Source organism: Herpailurus yagouaroundi, unplaced genomic scaffold, assembly GCF_014898765.1.
Source record: "Herpailurus yagouaroundi ecotype Mexico unplaced genomic scaffold, PumYag 77, whole genome shotgun sequence".
NCBI lineage: Eukaryota > Metazoa > Chordata > Mammalia > Carnivora > Felidae > Herpailurus > Herpailurus yagouaroundi.
This window is the reverse complement of record NW_024412388.1, coordinates 76072886-76092854: the sequence shown is the minus strand read 5'-3', so window position 1 is coordinate 76092854 and position 19969 is coordinate 76072886. Positions and strand designations below refer to the sequence as shown.

At 37.6% G+C, this 19969-nt stretch overlaps 1 protein-coding gene across 1 annotated transcript in view; it reads left to right on the top strand.

Annotated features, from left to right (window-relative positions):
* Positions 1-19969, top strand: part of LOC121027436 (guanylate-binding protein 4-like) — a 45496-nt gene that overhangs the window by 13706 nt on the left and 11821 nt on the right. The window contains exons 2-3 of the mRNA XM_040470893.1: positions 14108-14269; positions 18559-18754. Of these exons, the coding sequence (XP_040326827.1) occupies positions 18565-18754 (190 nt within the window). The 5' untranslated portion in view covers positions 14108-14269; positions 18559-18564. The remainder of the gene's footprint in view (positions 1-14107; positions 14270-18558; positions 18755-19969) is intronic.

The following is a 19969-nucleotide window of genomic DNA, read 5'->3' as shown; positions in this document are numbered from 1 at the left end:
GTTTGGTGAGTTCTTTAGAGATTTTGGATACTAACCCTTTATCCAATATGTCATTTGCAAATATCTTTTCCCATTCCGTCAGTTGCCTTTTAGTTTTGTTGATTGTTTCTTTTGCAGTGCAGAAGCTTTTTATCATGATGAGGTCCCAATAGTTCATTTTGCTTTTAATTCCCTTTGGAGATGTGTCAAGTAAGAAATCGCTGTGGCTGAGGTCAGAGAGGTTTTTTCCTGCTTTCTCCTCTAGGGTTTTGATGGTGTCCTACCTCACATTCAGGTCCTTCATCCATTTTGAGGTTTTTTTTGTGAATGGTGTAAGAAAGTGGTCTAGTTTCATTTTTCTGCATGTTGCTGTCCAGTTCTCCCAGCACCATTTGCTAAAGAGGCTGTCTTTTTTTCCATTGGATACTCTTTCCTGCTTTGTCAAAGATTAGTTGGCCATACATTTGTGGTCCAATTCTGGAAGATATACATGTGGCCAACAAGCACATGTTCTGTATTCTATTCCATTGGTCTATGTGTCTGTTTTTGTGCCAATACCATACTGTCTTGATGATTACAGCTTTGTAGTTGAGGCTAAAGTCTGGAATTGTGATGCCTCCTTTTTTCGTTTTCTTTTTCGACATTACTTTGGCTATTTGGGTCTTTTATGGTTCCATACAAATTTCAGGACTGTTTGTTCTAGCTTTGAGAAGAATTCTGGTGTTCTTTTCATTGAAATTGCATTGAATGTGTAGATTGCTTTGGGTAGTATTGGCATTTTAACAATATTTGTCCTTCTAATCCATGAGCATGGAATATTTTTCCATTTCTTTGTGGCTTCTTCAATTTCCTTCATAAGTTTTCTACAGTTTTCAGCACACAGATCTTTTACATCTTTGGTTAAGTTTATTCCTAGGTATTTTATAGTTCTTGGTGCAATTGTAAATGGGATCAATTTCTTGATTTCTCTTTCTGTTGCTTCATTATTGGTGTATAGAAATGCAACCAATTTTGGTACATTGATTTTGTATCCTGCAACTCGGCTGAATTCATGTATCAGTTCTAGCAGCTTTTTGGTGGAGTCTTTTGGGTTTTCCATGTACAGTATCATGTTATCTGCAAAAAGTGAAAGTTTGACTTCTTCTTTGCCAATTTGGATGCCTTTTATTTCATTTTGTTGTCTGATTGCTGATGCTAAGACTTCCAAAACTATGTTAAACAATAGTGGTGAGAGATGACATCCCTGTCATGTTCCTGATCTGGGGTGGGGGGGATTCCCCATTGAGGATATTAGCAGTGGGTCTTTCCTATATGGCTTTTATGATCTTGAAGTATGATCCTTCTATTCCTACTTTCTTGAGGGTTTTTATCAAGAAAGGTGCTGTATTTTGTCAAATACTTTTTCTGCATCTATTGACAGGATCATATAGTTCTTGTCCTTGCTTTTATTAATGTGATGTATCGCATTAATTGATTAGTGAATATTGAACCAGCCCCGTAGCCCAGGAATGAATCCCACCTGATCATGGTGAATAATTCTTTTTATCTGCTGTTGAATTCGACTTGCTAATATCTTGTTGAGAAGTTTTGCATCCATGTTCATCAGGGATATGGGCCTGTAATTCTCTTTTTTTGTGGGGTCTCTGTCTGGTTTGGGAATCAAGGTAATGCTGGCTTCATAGAATGAGTCCAGAATTTTTCCTTCTGGTTCTATTTTTTGGAACAGCTTGAGAAGGATAGGTATTAACTCTGCTTTAAATATCTGGTAGAATTCCCCTGGGAAGCCATCTGGCCCAAGACTGTTATTTGTTGGGAGATTTTTAATAACTGATTCAATTTCTTCATAGTTGTGGGTCTGTTCAAATTTTCTATTTCTTCTCGTTTGAGTTTTGGTAGTGTGTGGGTGTCTAGGAATTTGTCCATTTCTTCCAGGTTGTCTAGTTTGTTGGCATGTAATTTTTCATAGTATTCTCTGATAATTGCTTGTATTTCTGAGGGCTTGGTTGTGATAAATCCATTTTCATTCAATGATTTTATCTATTTGGGTCCTCTCTCTTTTCTTTTTGAGAAGCCTGGCTAGAGGTTTATCAATTTTGTTTATTTTTTTGAAAAGCTAGCTCTTAGTTTCATTGATCTGATATAGTGGTTTTTGGGAAATCTATATTGTTTATTTCTGCTCTGATCTTTATTATTTCTCTTCTTCTGCTGGGTTGGGGGTATCTTTGTTGTTCTGCTTCTAGTTCCTTTAGGTGTGCTGTTAGATTTTGTATTTGCGATTTTTCTTGTTTCTTGAGATAGGCCTGTATTGCAATGTATTTTCCTCTTAGGACTGCCTTTGTTATATCCCAAAGGATTTGGATTTTTGTGTTTTCATTTTCATTTGTTTCCATATATTTTTAAATTTCATCTTTAATTGCGTTGTTGACCCATTCATTCTTTAGTAGGATGTTCTTTAACCTCCATGCATTTGGAGGTTTTCCAAACTTTTTCCTGTTCTTGATTTCAAGTTTCATAGCATTGTGATCTGAAAATGCACATGGTATGATCTCAATTCTTTTATAGTTACTGAGGGCTCTTTTGTGACCCAGTATGCATTCTGTCTTGGAGAACGTTCCATGTTCATTTGAGAAGAATGTGTATTCAGCTGCTTTTGGATGAAATGTTATAAATATATCTGTTAAGTCCATCTGGTCCAGTGTGTCATTCAGGGCCATTGTTTCTTTATTGATTTTCTGCCCAGATAATCTGTCCATTGTTGTAAGTGGAGTATTAAAGTCCCCTGCAGTTACCATATTCTTATCAACAAGATTCCTTATGTTTGTGATTAATTGTTTTATATATTTGGGTATTTCCAAATTGGGTGCATAAACGTTTATAATTGTTAGTTCTTCTTGATGGGTAGACCCCATAATTATAATATAATGCCTTTCTTCATCTCTTGTTACAGCCTTTAGTTTAAAATAATTTGTCTTATATAAGTATGGCTACTCTGGCTTTCTTTTGACTTCCAGTAGCATGAAAGATAGTTCTCCATCCCTCACTTTCAATCAGAAGGTGTCCTCACTTCTAAAATGAGTCTCTTATAGACAACATATAGATGGGTCTTGTTTTTTATCCATTCTGATACCCTATGTCTTTTGATTGGAGCATTTAGTCCATTTACATTCAGAGTCATTAATGAAAGATATGGATTTAGTGTCCTTATGCTATCTGTAGGTTTCATGCTTGTGGTGATGTTTCTGGTCCTTTGTAGTCTTTGCAACATTTCACTCACAGAGTCCCCCTTAGGATCTCTTATAGGGCTGGTTTAGTGGTAATGAACTCCTTCAGTTTTTGTTTGTCTAGGAAAACCTTTATTTCTCCTTCTATTCTGAATGACAGCTTTGCTGGATAAAGGATTCTTGACTGCATATTTTTCCTATTCAGCACATTGAATATTTCCTGCCACTCCCTTCTGGCCTGCTAAGTTTCAGATGATAGGTCTACTACTAGCCTTATGTGTCTACCCTTGTACGTTAAGACCCGTTTGTCCCATGCTGCTTTCAGAATTCTCTCCTTATCTTTGTATTTTGCCAGTTTCACTATGCTATGTCGTGCAGAAGATCGATTCCTGTTATGTCTGAAGGGAGTTCTCTGTGCTTCCTGGATTTCAATATCTTTTTCCTTCCCCAGATTGGGGAAGTTCTCAGCTATAATTTGTTCAAGTACACCTTCTGCCCCTTTCTCTCCTTCTTCTTCTTCTGGAATTCCTATGATATGTTTATTATTACGTTTCATTGAATCACTAAGTTCTCTAATTCTCCCCTCATGGTCTAGAATTTTTTTTATCTTTCTTTTGCTCAGCTTCATCTTTTCCATAATTTTATCTTCTATTTCACTTATTCTCCCCTCTGCCTTTTCAATCCTCACTGTCACCACATCTAGATTTTTTGCACCTCATTTACAGCATTTCTTAATTTGTCATGATTATTTTTTAGTTCCTTGATCTCTGCAGCAATAGATTCCCTACTGTCTTCTGTGCTTTTTTCAAGCCCCACAATTAATCTTATGACTATTATTTTAAATTCTTGATCAGATATATTGTTTATATCTGATTTGAGCAATTCTTTAGCTGTCATTTTTTCCTGGAATTTCTTTTGAGGAGAATTCTTCCATTTCATAATTTTGGCTAGTTTTCTGTCCCTTATATTTTTTTTTAATTTTTTTAATGTTTATTTATTTTTGAGACAGAGATAGACAGAGCATGAGCAGGGGAGGGGCAGAGAGAGAGGGAGACACAGAATCCAAAGCAGGCTCCAGGCTCTGAGCTGTCAGCAGAAAGCCTGATGTGGGGCTTGAACTCATCAACCACGAGATCATGACCTGAACCAAAGTTGGACGCTCAACTGACTGAGCCACCCAGGTGCCCCATGTCCCTTGTGTGTTTTAAAAGCTTGTTATGTGTCCTGCACTTACAAGCACTACTATATTAAAGAGGGGTCATACAGTGTCCACAGCCTGGCCCTTCAGGAGGTGGTTTTTGGAGTGTGTTACTTGCTCTCTGTTGTTGTGACTCTGGTTGCTTTATCTCCCTTCTCGTAGTGATGTTTTGGGCTCTCCACCAGGTGTGCTTTGATTTGTTCATTGAAGGGAGCCCTTCGTATTTCCAGTCATAATCACAGAACCAGGTCCAGGTGCTCCAAAAAGGATGCACAGGTGAATGATTAGCCCTTTGGTGGCCTCGGCCAGTTTTCCCAGAATACCTTCTGCCGGCCGTGGAGGGAGCAGGATACCCCTGCATTTTCACCCTGGTCAGCAGATACTTTAGAAAAGGAACAAAAATTTTCCCTCTGCCCTTAATGGTGAGTGCTTGGCTGAGACACCTTTTCCTGTAGGGCACCTCATAGATGCATGAGCTTATCTAGGACAGAAGTTCTCCACCATGGCTGCTGTAACTCAAGATTGTCTTTGGTGGGGTTAACCTGCTATTTCAGCCTTCCAACAAAAGACTCACTGGAGGCCTCACACCAGATCCACTCTGGCACTGGAACTAGTCAGTTTTTAAAATGGACGCAGAACAACCTTTACCCTCTTAACAAATCTTTAAGTGCACGGTACATTACTGTCAGCCATAGGCATGTAGTTACACATCAGACCTCTAGAACTGATTCATTTTGTAAAACTGAGACTTTATGTGTGTTAAGCAGCAACTCCCTGTTACCTCCTTTTATTAAATCCTGCTTTTTCCTCTGGGGTGGCTCTAAATACAACCTTTCCAAAGTCTATCAACTTTTATTATGTGAACTCTCTGATACTCAAGAAATGGTAACATTAATCCAGGGATAACATTTTCTCCCTTATAAATTGGGCGTAAAGAGGCTTTAGAGTGAGTACTGCCTAACAGTGAGAACTGAAACCAAAGTGAAAAATTTCAAAATTTCTCAACTTAAAGTGAACCAGCCCTGACAAGTGTTGCAAACATGTAAGGGGGAGTACTTCTTGAGGTGTGGCCCAACAACAGTGCACTTACATATGTCTTCACAGCAAAACAGATGTGCTGGGCCATGGTGGGGCCACACAGCTGACTGTTGTAAAGGTAGTTTCCAGATTGGGTCTCTGGGACAAGGAAGAAATGTTTTTTTCACTTCAGGCACTTATAGTCACTGAATTGTTCTCTGGGGGAGTCAGGGCAGTGTCTCTGAAGGGTGACCCTGAAGCAAGAATAACCAGGTACTTGGAGCTATAGCCCAGGGAGTGCAGTGATATGGCACCAGACTAAGTCTCACATCATTTAAGGGTGAATGAATGAAGGGAACACACTGGACTGAACTAGTGTGGAAAAAGGGAACAGGGGATCTCCCAGGGCCTCTCAGAGAGTGACACGAGAGGTACTTTGGACTTTGATAAACGCATAAATATGTAATAATAGCTTTCCAGTGTCCAGACATTCCTCATGGCTCTTTCTTCTCCTAAATATCTATCCTACTAATTAAAATTCTCTGTAATTTTAGTGTCCATGTGTTCCAAAAACATCATCACTGAATTGAATATGTACCCTTCCCTCTAGTGATGTAACCGTTGCTCTAGCTTCCTGGCAAGGCGACATATTTATTATAATCAACACCCAAGCAAGATCCATTGCCTTACAATTTTCATAGTTCTGAATTCTCTTCTAATAAAAGAATAAATAAAGTGTTTTTCTTTTTGTGTGTGTGTGGCAAAAATACCATCTATCCTTTAAGCAAATTTCAACAATAGAATACAGTATTGTTAGCTATAGTCACATTGTGGTAAATTAGATCTCCAGAACTTATCTTGCATGGCTGAAATGTTGTACTCCTTGACCAATATCTCCCCATTTCCCCTCCCCCAGCTCCCAGCAACCTCCATTCTACTCTCTGCTTCTATGATATTATTATTTTAGACTTTACACATATAAGTGAGATCATGCAGTATTTGTATTTCTGCATCTAGCTTATTTGATTTAAGATTTGTCCTCTAGTTCATTCCATGTTGTCACAAATGGCAGGATTTCCTTCTTTTTTTTAAGTGAATAATATTCCATTTCATTTATATGCCACATTTTCTTTATCCATTTATTGAGTAATGGGCATTTTAAACTGTTTTCATATCTTGGCTATTGTGAATAATGCTGCAGTGAACATGGGGGTGCAGATATGTCTTTGAGATCCTGATTTCATTTCCTTTGGGCATATATCCAGAAGCTGGATTGGTGGGTAATATAGTAGTTCTGTTTTTAATATTCTGAGGAACCTCCAATTCATAATAGCAATGAAAATAATAAAATACTGAGAAATAAACTTTACCAAAGAGGGGGGATATTTGTACACTGAAACTTATAAAACATTACTGAAGGAAAATAAAGAAAACACATATAAATGGAAATATATACTACATTCATGGACTGGAAGAATTAATATTGTTAAAAGGTCTGTACTACCCAAAGTGATCTACATAGTCAAAGCAATTCCTATTCAAATCCCAGTGGCATTCTGTCCAGAAATATAAAAAATATCCTAAAATTTGTGTAGAGTCACAAAAGACTCTGAATAGCCAAAGCAATCTTGAGCAAGAAGAACTAAGCTAGAAGCATCACATCTCCTGGTTTCAAAATATATTTTAAATCTAACAGTAATAAAAAGAGTATATACTGGCATAAAAGCAGACATATAGACTAATGTAACAGAATATAGAGGCCAGAAAGAAACACACATATTTAAGGCCAACTAATCTTTTATGAAGGTACCAAAAACACACAATATGAAAAGGATAGTCTCCTTTAAAATGACGTTTTGGGGGCACCTGGGTGGCTCAGTTGGTTGAGCATCTGATTTTGGCTTAGGTCTTGATCTCGTGGTTCCTGAGTTCAAGCCCCACATTGAGCTCACTGATGTCAGCCTGTCAGCACAGAGCCCATTTCAGATCCTCTGTACCCATCTCTCTGCTCTTCCGCCACGTGGGATCTCCCCCAAAATAAATATTTTTTAAAAATAAAATAATAAAATAAAATGATGGTGTGAAAACTGGGTATTCATATGCAGAAGAATGAAATTGGACCCTTACCTTACATCAGATGCAAAAATAAACTCAACATGGATTAAAGGCTTAAACGCTGTGGTTTTTAATGCTCAAAAACACCCAACATGCTTAGTTTGCAGTTGATTTTTATAGTAATATCACAGTGCCTACCCTTTATGATTCTAGAATTCTTTAAGCCCTGTGCATCTTGTCTCTAAAGGACCCATATTCCTTTGCACACACATTTTTCTCAGCAACAGAATTGCATTAAACAGATTTCTAAACAAAAACTACTATAAGCTTGTGTTCCTTCGGAAGGGCTAGGACATCCGTAGATTTATCACCAAGCTTGGTGTAGCAGGATGTTACAATGAAACTCTTCCTGTCTGAGAATTTCCATCAAATAAACAGTTCCTAAAACACCCCCATTATTTTTGGAGTTAAAGTAGTATAACATGAAAAAATTTTCACTTTAGCTAAGCTGTTTCATTAACTTCCATAAGTTTAGGAAACTATTCAACCATTCTTTCATTACTAACATTATACTCTCATTATTACTTGGACTATAATTTTAAATTTAAACCTTCAGAGATTTTTTTTTTGCAGTAATTACAAACCTGGAAAGCTGGAAGAAAGACTCAAAATTAATTTTCTTCCATTGCTAAATAATAATTATTATTACCTTATTATTATAATTTTTAAAGTAAATATATATTTTACTTAAATATATAAAAAATAAACATCAAATTTAAAAGATATGAAATAATAAATTAAAATAACTTTTTAGATCTTTTAGGCAAAAATAACTAGCTTGAAATTCTTCATCTCTAGATTTGCATTTTTATAGCCTTATGAGGAAAAACAAAAGAGACAGAGAGAAGCTTTTAATCAAGTTGGCTGAAGGATTGTATTCATGGGACTTGGCTCATGTGCCCACCCCTCCTCCAACACAAACCTCCGTTTCTCAAGATATACAGGGTCGTTGTACTCAGCCCAGCTAGGGTTAAAGTTTTGAAGCTGCCATGTTCAATTTCACAACTTAAAAACATCTGTCTGTGATATTTTTGCATAGACTTTTGAATGATAACCGACCATTAAATTCTAAATTTTGTATTTTTCTATTTTACCAAGTATCCCGCCCCCCAGCAAAAAACCTGAATCCATCTTAATATAAGCTGAGAAGAAAACTGGAAGACAATGAAACAAAATATTGATGAATATCTCTGGAGTATAAAATTAGGGATCTTATATATACACACATGTATTTTTTGTTACATATGGAAAAAAAGCAGTATTAAAATAAGAGTACTTCTGAAAAGGGGAGAAGAGAAAAGAAATTACTAGGTAAAATCTTTTTAAAAAAATGCCTTCTCACTAACAAAAAATACTCTCAAGAGAGATGCTATAGAAGTCTTCTCAACCTGCCACTATTTTGTTCACATTCACACCTGGTTCTGTAGATTTATTGTGCTAGATGAGGATGTCTAAGGCACTTGTGGAAATTCCATTAATACTTCTTTGTAGATGGGCAGAGACAAGAAAACAGGGGTAAATACTAATGTACAAAGAAGACTTTAATAGACTACAAGAGACAAAGAAGGACATTAAATAATAATGAAAGTATCAATTCACCAAGAAGATATAACAATTATGAATATGTATGTACCCAACATCCGAGCTCCTAAATATATGAAGCAAACATTGACAGAATTGAAGGAAGAAACATTTACATAATAATAGGAGAATCAATACCTCCCTTTCAAGAATGAATAGAATAATCAGACAGAAGATCAATAAGGAAAGAAGGACCTGAGCAACATTAGAGGCCAATTGCACCTAACAAACATTTATAAAACGCTACACCCAACAACAGAATGCACATTTTTCTCAAGTGCATATGGAACATTGTCAGGGTAGACCTTATGTTAGGACCCAAAATAAATCTTAAAACATTTAAAATTATTGAAATCATACCACCCGTCCTGATCATAGTGGAATGGAACTAGAAATAAACAGCTGAGGGAAAATCGGAAAATTCACAAACATGTGGAAACTATACAACACATACCTAAACAACAAATGGCCTAAGATGAAATCATGAGAGAAATTAGAGACAAATGAAAAGTAAAACATAACATACCAATAAATAAATAAATACATAAATAAATAATAAAACATAACATACCAATGCTTATAGATACAGCAAAATAAGTGTAACAAGGGAAAGTTATGGCTATAAATGCTTACATTAAGAAATAAAGAAGATCTCAAATTAACCACCTACCTGTACACTTTGAGAAACTGTAAAAAGAAGAACAAACTAAATCCAAAGCTAGCAGAAGGAAGTAATAAAGATGAGAGCAAAGACAAATGAGATAGAGAATAGAAAACACAGAAAATCAACAAAATCAAGAGTTGGGTTTCAAAAATATCAACAAATTTGACAAATGTTTAGGTAAAGTTACCAGATAAGAAAAAGGAGAGAAGACTCAATTAAAATCAGAAATGAAGGAGAAGACATTACAACCAATTTTATAGAAATAAGGATTATAAAGAATGAAAAATTGTATGCCAACAAATTAAATAGTCCACATGAAATGGATAAGTTCCTAGAAACATAAGGCCCACCAAGGCTGAATCATGAAGAAATAGAAAATCTGAACAGACCTCTAATTTGTAAGGAGATTGAATCATTAAACAAAAACCTCCCAACAAAGAAAAGCCTAGGACCAGATGGCTTCACTGGTGGCCACTACCAAATACCATTACATTCTTTAAAGAAGTAAAACCAAACCTCTTCAAACTCTTCCAAAAAATTAGGAGGGAACATCTCCAAGCTCATTCTATAAGTCTAACATTATTCTGATATTAAAACCGAACATCAAACATACAGAGAAATTGAATCACTCTGTTATACATCTGAAAGTAACATAACATTTCGTGTCAACTATTCTCAAAAAGACCAATATCCCTGATGAATATTTATACAAAGGTCTTCAACAAAATACCATCAAACAAAATTCAAAAGCACATTAGGAGGAATATATGCCAAGTGGGATTGACTCCTGCAATGCACAGATGGTTCACATTTGAAAATCAAGCAATGTAACATACCACATAAACAAAAAGAGGAAGAAAACCACCTAAAAATATCAATTGATGCAAAAAGCATTTGCCAAAATTTGACAGCCTTTCATGATAAAAACACGCAACAAACTGGGAATAGAAGAAAACTACCTCAACATACTAAAGCCCACATATGAAAAGCCCACAGGTAATATCACACTCAAAGGTGAAAAACTGATTTTCCTCTAAGATCAGGAAAAAGACAAGGACCCTCACTTTTGCCACTTCTGTTCAGCATAGTACTGGAAATCTTAGCCAAACAATTAGGCAAACAAAACAAATAATAGCTGCTAAAATTGAAAAGGAGGAGACAAAATTATCCCTGTTTGAAGACAATATAATCTTATATCTAGAAAACCCCAAATATTCCACACACAAAAAAAAAGATGTTGGAATTAATTCATTCAGCAAAGTTTCGGGATACAAAATTAACACTCAAAACCAGTGGCATTTTTATAAGTTTATAACGAACAAATCGTAAAGGGAGTTAGGAAAACAGTTCCATTTATAATAGCACCCAAAACCAATAAATTCTTAGGAATAAACTTAAATAAGAAAGCTGAAGATGTATACACTCAAAAACTACAAAACATTGCTGAAAGAAATTAAAGAAGACAACAATAAATGGAAACACATCTTGTGTACATGGATTGATTGCAAGAGTTAGGATTGTTAAACTGTCAAGACCATCCAAAGAGATGTAGACATTCAGGGCAATTCCCATCACAATCGCAATGTCACTTTTTGCAAAATTAGAAACACAAACAACAAAGCATAATAAACATCCTAAAATTTGCATGGAATCTCAAGGAACCCAGAATATCCAAAACAATCTTGAAAAGAAACAATGAAGTTGGAGTTCTCACAGTTCCTGATTTCAAAATTTATTTTAAAACCACAGTAATCAAAACAGTGTGATACTGGCATAATGGCATATAGACCAATGGAAAAGAAGAGGGAGCCTAGAGAGAAATCCGGCTTATATGGTCAAATGATTTTCACCAATGGTGCCAATACCATTTAATGGGAAAAGAGCAGTCTTTTCAATAAATGATGTTGTGAAAACTGCATTTCCACATGTAAAAGAATGAAATTAGACCCTTACCATATACCATATACAAAAAATAATTTAAAATGAATCAAAGACCTAAACATAAACATAAAACCTAAAAGTGTAACACTCTTAAAAGAAAACATAAGCAAAATGCCTCATGACATTGGCTTTGGCAAAGATTTCTTGAAAATGCACAAAAAGCAAAGACAAAAAAATAGCATATGAAAATTAAAAAGTCAAACATCTGTGCATCAAAGGACACAATCAACAGAGTGAAACACAACTTTCAGAATGGGAGAAAATATTTGCAAACCATATTTTTGATAAGGGGTTAACATTTAGAATATATAAAGAATTCCTACAACTCAACAACAAAAAACAACCCAATTTTAAAAATGGGGAAAGGACTTGAGTACACATTTTTCCATAGATGATACACAAATTGCCAACAAGCATATGAACGGATACTCAACATCCCTAATCATTAGAGAAATGCAAATCAAAACCACAATTTTACCTCACACCGTTAGGATGGCTAGTATCAGGGGGGAAAAGACTATAACAAGTGTTAGCAAGGATTTAGGAAAATTAGAACCCTCGTGCTCTGTTGGTGAGAATGTAAAATGGTGCAGCTACTATGGAAAACAGTATGGTAGTGCCTTAAAAAAGAATTACTATATGACCTAGCAATACCATTTCTGGGTATACATACAAAAGTCTTGAAAGAAGGATCTTTTTTTTTTTCAATGTTTGTTTGTTTGTTTGTTTGTTTTGGGAAAGGAGGGGGCACAGACAGAGAGAGAGAGAGAGAGAGAATCCCAAGCAGGCTCTGTAAAGTAGGATTTTAAAGAGACTTGCACACCCATGTTCACAACATTATTCAAAATAGCCAAGAGATGTAAACAACCCAAATGTCCATCAATGGATGAAAAGACAAACATAATGTGGCATTATACATGAAATAAAATATTATTCAGACTAAAAAAGGAAGGTAATTCACATGCTACAATATGTGGAAATTATGCTGGGGAAATAAACCAATCCCAAGATTTATATGGGGTATCTAGAATAATCAAATTCACAGAAAGAAAATGTAGAATGGTGGTTGCCAGGGACTGAGGGAGAGGGAAATTCGGAATTACTTTAATGGGTATAGTTTTGCACGATGAAAAGAGTTCTGGAAACTGATCTTTAACACTATTAAACTTTATGCTTAAAAAATAGTTAAGATAGTTATGTTATACATATTTTTACCACAACTAAAAAGAAATGTGATTGGCTGCATTCCATCAAATATCACAGGAAATGGGTCTATTCAAAATTGACAATTAAAAATTTGTTTTCTGATACTCCATGTACTTTCTTGATTCAAGTCTGTGATTTTAAGAAGCCATTTTTGATAGCGTTATAAACAATGAATCTCTAACATCTCTTAGTACTTCGTTTTTACCATGTTATTTTCAAAGAGCCGATTTCACACAAACATATTAGGAAAAACGTAATTAATACTCTTAACATCTTTTCAATTCACTCAGAACGTTTTAGGCAGAGGAAAGCCGTCAATGAACCAAAGCGCACAGATTCCATGGCACAGCTCCTGTCTATATTCATCCAGAAGGCAACACATTGTAATAACAGAGTAATCTGTTACACAGTCCAGTTCTGTAGCTCCATACTATGGAATGCCTTAAATTAACATATTTTGTTATTTTTCCAGAATTCTTGCTCATACTAAAGTTCAAATATGATAGGGAGTACCCTAATAGAAGAAACACTGAAAACGGGGGGGGGGGCGCGCAAGGCAGCATTTGTTAGATTTAACTTTTTTTTTTGTTCTTATTTCTTTGTTCGGTTTAAATAAATACCTGCTTCTGAAATTTTCCTGATATTTGAGTGACCCCCCCCTCCCAAATATATAAGCTCCAGTTTCCCAAAATCTGCATCCACCTGGGGGGGGAAAAATTGGAAAAATATGACTTAAAATAATAGTGATTATTTCTGAACTATAAAATAATTATTTCTAAACTACATGTACATATCCCCCAATTTTATACGTACACATACATATTTTATTATTATTTTTAAAGTACTTACATTAATACCAAAAAGACTTTTTTTTTAAAGCAGTGGGATAAGAAATAACCAAGTAAAAACTTAAAACAGACAAACAAAAACAAAGTACCGCTGCGAAAACCGGCTGTTGAAATATTCACAACCTACTGTTACTTGGGTCACGTTCGCTGCTACTGCTCTGTATTTACTGGGGGACCAGGGAAGCCCAAGCCAACTGTACAGGAGGGACCGGTGTGGAAGCTTCTACTTCTAGGATTTCCTGCTTCGCCTCATTCACACACTCCAGAGTCCTGACTTAGCTAAAAGTGAAAATCCACCGCAGTTGAAACACGACTAAGCATGTCGTTTCGATTTCAGGTCTCCTTCATCCCGAACCTGCAAAGAATGGCTGTAATATCCGGTTTGCTTTTCACTTCTAAAGAGAACGGTCCATATCCGTAGAAGGCAGACGCTGCAGGAGCGCGAAAGGATAGGCGAGGGCAGCTGAGAACTTGTCCCTGACCGCAGCGCCCGCCCTAGGTAAGTTCGCTCCTAAACCTGGTCTTCCATGCACAAATCTATTAACTAACAACAACAAATTCCCAAGCGCAGACCCCACGCGGGCAGGCGGCAAAGACAGCATAAGAACGACGAGGGTGCTCCGCGGTGTGTGGCCCTTGGGATGGTTTGCTCTGCCTGAAAAGCGACAGCGCCTGCACCGTGTGCCGGGATGCGTTGCCCCTCTTCTGGCACCCACCCGGGTTTGCACCAAAAGCCCTGCACGGAAGGACTGCATCCGACTGCATCTTTAGAAAGGGGGATTGAAGTCCTTTCTTAGACTGAGGGACCAAACCCCGACCCAGTCACGGAGGTGCGGCGTAGACTCGCCCCCTCCCTTCCCAACGCCCTTTTTCAGACAGGCCCTGCCTGCCTCCCTGCTGGGCATTGGGAAAACAGAGAGAAAAGATGATCCTTACCTTAGGGACCGTGTAAATCTAAATTTTGGACTGTTGGTTGTTCTTTCATTAATTACACTCAATATTCTGAAGTTGCTACAAAGCTATATTACATGAAATAATTCAACATTCTTCCTAATAGATTGTTAATCAACTGTTAAAAATAACCGTATGACAGGGGCGCCTGGGTGGCGCAGTCGGTTAAGCGTCCGGCTTCAGCCAGGTCACGATCTCGCGGTCCGTGAGTTCGAGCCCCGCGTCGGGCTCTGGGCTGATGGCTCAGAGCCTGGAGCCTGTTTCCGATTCTGTGTCTCCCCCTCTCTCTGCCCCTCCCCCGTTCATGCTCTGTCTCTCTCTGTCCCAAAAATAAATAAAAACGTTGAAAAAAAAATTTAAAAAAAAATAACCGTATGACCGAACTATATGGTTTGCTCATCACGCACTGTTTCTAAACGCACCATCCACACAAATAATAACCTGCAGTATTTATTAAAAATACAGGTTTGAAGCATTTTTAACCATCACTCTAGATAACTCTTACAGGCAGTAACTTTGGAAAATAATGATCATTTATCAGTATATAATACAGCTATCTCATTCTACTTTTTGTTTTGGAGAGAAAAGCTTCTTGCCTTGCTTCCACAGTCCTGCTTTGCATTAAACATTTTTTAAAAGAAAATCACTTTGTAAGATCATCTCTTTCCCAAAGCTTTTCGTAACATTAACTATGAGAACTCCACATTTCCTCCTAACACGGCATTACAAAGGCTCATGTTTTACTTCTAATTTCTCCTTGAACAACCATAGAAGAAGTCTCATGAGAATCAGGTTGAATTTTTTAACCAAAAAATATTATAGTTACCCTCTTACTCCTTGGAAATTTCCAGTTTTCAGAATCCTATTGACACAGAACTTGTCTCACTATTCTGTGGCTTCACAGGCTCATTATTGAAACAGTACATTAATTGTGGAAAATTTAATGTATTGAGAGGTTTTGTCATTGATCCAGACAGTAATGAATTAACCAGGAATTACCGTTTTACCCATAACACTGATAAGAAAGTTGTAATTTACCGAGGCGAGTTCCTTTTTCAAGGTCGTCCAGGCAATAGATGACTAGAACTCTAGGTGTTAATTCATAGCAGTCTCCCTCCAGAATCTGTATTGTGACATTCCAGGTGGCTCTGGGTTGCCCCTGCCTAACACTCTCCACAGTGCCCTCCTTGTCTGTGGTTCCCTTGGGGTCTGATTCTGCCAGCTCATACTTCTCATGGGACAGTTTGTTTGCGGTAATCCTTCCTTCCTTCATACCAGCTTTAACTTGTGGGAAGGAGTTGTCACCATTTCTACCCAAACCAATTCTTTGCCTTCTTTTGGAATTTCACCCTTCCTGCCTCCTTCAATACTTATTATTTAAGCAATACTTACATAGCATTTATTACGTATCAAATATAATTTTAAGTGGTTCATACGTATGCAGTCTGGGATACTTTTTATTCTAGTGGCCCTACAATTTAGTTATTATAAGAATTCCCATTTCACAGATGAAAAAAAGGAAACAGAGAGATATCTTTCCAGTAATCACGCAGCTTAGAAAGTATGGACCCAGTGTTTGAGCCCAGGCAGTTGAGCCCCAAACAAACAGTATGATGCTGTCTCTCTTTAACTTATCAGCCATCCATTTCTTTCCAGGATCTTCAAACAATCTCTCTTTCTCTGTCTGTCTGTCTGTCTGTCTGTCTCAATCTTTATCTCCTTGCTCTTGCTCTAATTTTAGCTCTACTCTACATCTCCCCCTCTGCCATCAACACCTTTGACAAATCCCTTTTATGGGCCTGAAAATTCATGGATATCTGCCATGTAATTAATCATTTTTGTTTCTCATAAGAAACAAATGGACAATATTTTCTATTCCCCCCAAATGTGGAGAGTAAATATAATATTCAAAAGTTATGTAAGGATGCATTCTTTATCCAGAAATTATTCTTAGTTGCAGACTGCTATTTCAATTAATATCCCGAATTAGCTGAGAAAGTTGTAATTGCGTGTTACCACCTGTCCCAAACTATACTGGATCATATTATCCAGACTCACCTATAATGATACAGGAGTGGTGAGCTCACTTCTGTCTCCTGAAGGAGGTGCCCAATTGTGCCCAATGAGCATTTACTTACTTGAGGGCATGCCCTTGTAGGGGCACCTTTTTGCATGAGACCTCCTACCACTTTGGGTCCCGTACTGCCTAAATGACTATTCAAGTAACCCCACCTTAGGCAGAGGACTGGAACCAGTGTGGGGACATGTGAATGTTGCTTAGCGTTATCTTAGAATAAAGGCACAGTAAATGTTCTTTGGATGGTCTCTATCTTTTGGTATGATGAAATGTTCCATTCATTTAGATAACAACAATCAAAGCAGAGTCTAGCTCAGATGTGGAGCTCTGTCAGATCCGGAAAGATCCTCAAACATCCTCACAACTGGCTCTCTTTGCTGTAAACTTATAAACGAGAAATGTTTTTCAGTACATGAATGAATCCTGGCCCCATATATTTCCTTTTTTAATGTTTGTTTGTTTGTTTCTCTTTCTTTCTTTCTTTCTTTCCTTCTTTCTCTCTTTCTTTCTTTAGAGAATGAGCAGGAGAGGGACAGAGAGAGAGATTGAGAATCTCAAGCAGGCTTCTCGCTGTCAGCTCAGAGCCCAACATAGGGCTTGATCTCATAAGTCCTAAGGGTCTGACGCTTATCACCAACAGAGCCACCCAGGAACCCCTGGACCCATATATTTCTTTAAGCACTGTGTATAAAGGTTTTGGATATTGAGACAAGCTGCATTATTTCTTTTCCCTTCTTCTACGCTCACTCCCCCAACCAATCCACCTCCTGTCCTCTTCCTTTCACTAAATCTATCCTTATCACGGGCACTGTTCACCTTCATTTTCTCTTTCTCAGAATATTTTGTGTATAATTCAACCCCCAATAACCCTATCTATTGCCGTGTATTTCATCTCCTGCTTACTTTTCTCCAGACCACTTACCATCATCTAACACATGTAGATCTTTTCTCATTTGTTTTGTTAATTACCTGACTGCCCCTACTAGACTGGAGCTCCATGAGGCAAGAATCTTATCCACTTTGTTCATTTCTGGATACTGAGCACCTAGAACAGTGCAGCATACAGTAGATACTCAATAAATATTTGCAGAATTGATGAGCCACTATATTGTCCTGGAATTCTTAGAAACTCTATGACCGATCTTCTCATTTCCTTCGTGTCTCATTCTGCCTTACCCCCAAAATGTTGGTTTTCTCAGGACTCTATCATCAGTCCTTTGCTTTCTTCATTCTGTTCATTTTATGCATCTCTTGGATATGATTATTTTAGGATTCACTTTAAGAACAATTAAGATAATAGATACAGGTTTTCTGTACCAAGCCTTAAGGCACTAACTAGGGTACACACTTTTCCCTTAGGAATGATGTCTATATTCCATAAGCAGAAAGCTGATATGTGTGTAATTTGTACAACCATTAGAGGTGACTTCACAGGGGGGGCACCTGGGTGGCTCAGTCGATTTAGCATCCCACTTCGGCTCAGGTCATGATCTCGTGGTCCGTGAGTTCAAGCCCCACGTTGGGCGCTGTGCTGACAGTTTGGAGCCTGTTTCAGAATCTGTGTGTCTCTGTCTCTCTGACGCCCCCTCGTTCATGTTCTGTCTCTCTCTGTCTCAAAAATAAATAAACGTTAAACAAAAAAAATTTTTTAGAGGTGATCTTGTGTTTTTAGAGGTGATCTAGATCACCTCTAAATAGAGGTGGTTTAGAGGTGATCTTCAGGATCTGGTGTTATATTGAACAGTTCTTCTGGATTACAGGTTACCATGGCATCTGGACTCACCATGGAAGCCCCCATTTGCCTGATAAAAAACAAGGAAGAGGAGCTGGTGGTGAATCCAGAAGCACTAGAGATTCTTGACAAGATATCTCAGCCTGTGGTGGTGGTGGGCATTGCAGGGCTGTCTCGGACAGGAAAATCCTACCTGATGAACCGCCTGGCAGGACAGAACCATGGTGAGTGTTGTCCTGGGACCAGGGCCATTTGCTTGGAACCATCAATATAACAGGCTGTTCAGGCCTCCTCTAGTGTCATCTCAAGGAAGAGCCTAACCCCTCCCACTGAAGAAAAATTCTAATTCTCACCATCAAATTTACAGCCTAACCCTATCTATCCACAAAATCTTACTCTTGTATCTAGTAAAAAAGAAGAGTCTCCAACCCTGCTTGTTCTCTGGAACCCATCCACTCTCATCAGCTCAGCTCCTGTCGTGATTCCCTTTCTTTCTTTTGTGTCACTTTTGCCCAAATTATAGGGCCATTCCCAGCAGCATAAAATTTTAGTTTATTGTGTCTTCTTTTTAAAAGAGATAGAAAAAGGGGCGCCTGGGTGGCTCAGTTGGTTGAGTGGCCGACTTCGGCTCAGTTCATGATCTCACGGTCCGTGAGTTCGAGCCCCGTGTCAGGCTCTGTGCTGACAGCTCAGAGCCTGGGGCCTGTTTCAGATTCTGTGTCTCCCTCTCTCTGACCCTCCCCTGTTCATGCTCTGTCTCTCCCTGTCTCAAAAATAAAAATAAAAAAACGTTAAATTGTTTTTTAAAAAATTAAAAAAAAATAAAAGAGATAGAAAAAAAGAGGAAGGAAGGAATGAAGGAGGGAGGGAGGAAGGAAGAACCTGTTATTCCCAAATCTCAAGGGAGCTAAGATTAAATTTTTTCTTCCATTTCATAACAAAAGTTTGATAAATTGTGCTCCCTCTCTTTCTGTATTCAGTGTTTTCTAATGTGAAAACTGTAATATGCCCAGAAAAGTTTGTAAAACATACATGTACTATAAAGTTATTAAATGTAAGATGGTCACCTGATCAGGTAAAGAAATTTAATATTACCAACACTCAAAGCCCAAATCACACCCTCTCACACTCTTATCTGTGCTCACCAGTATTTTTAATTTTGATGGCACGTCTTTGCTTTTTAAAGATGGTTTCAGGGTCAGTTGGTCTTGGTCTTGTTCAGTTGACTTGGTCAGTTGACTGTCCAACTACCAATTTTGGCTCAGGTCATGATACCAGGGTCATGAGATAGAGCACTGCATCAGGCTGTGTGCTGAACCCCCTCTCTCTCTCTCTCTCTCTGTCTCTCTCTGCCCCTCTATCCTGTTCGTGTGTGCACGTGCTCTCTCTCTAAAAGAAAGAAAGAAAGAAAGAAAGAAAGAAAGAAAGAAAGAAAGAAA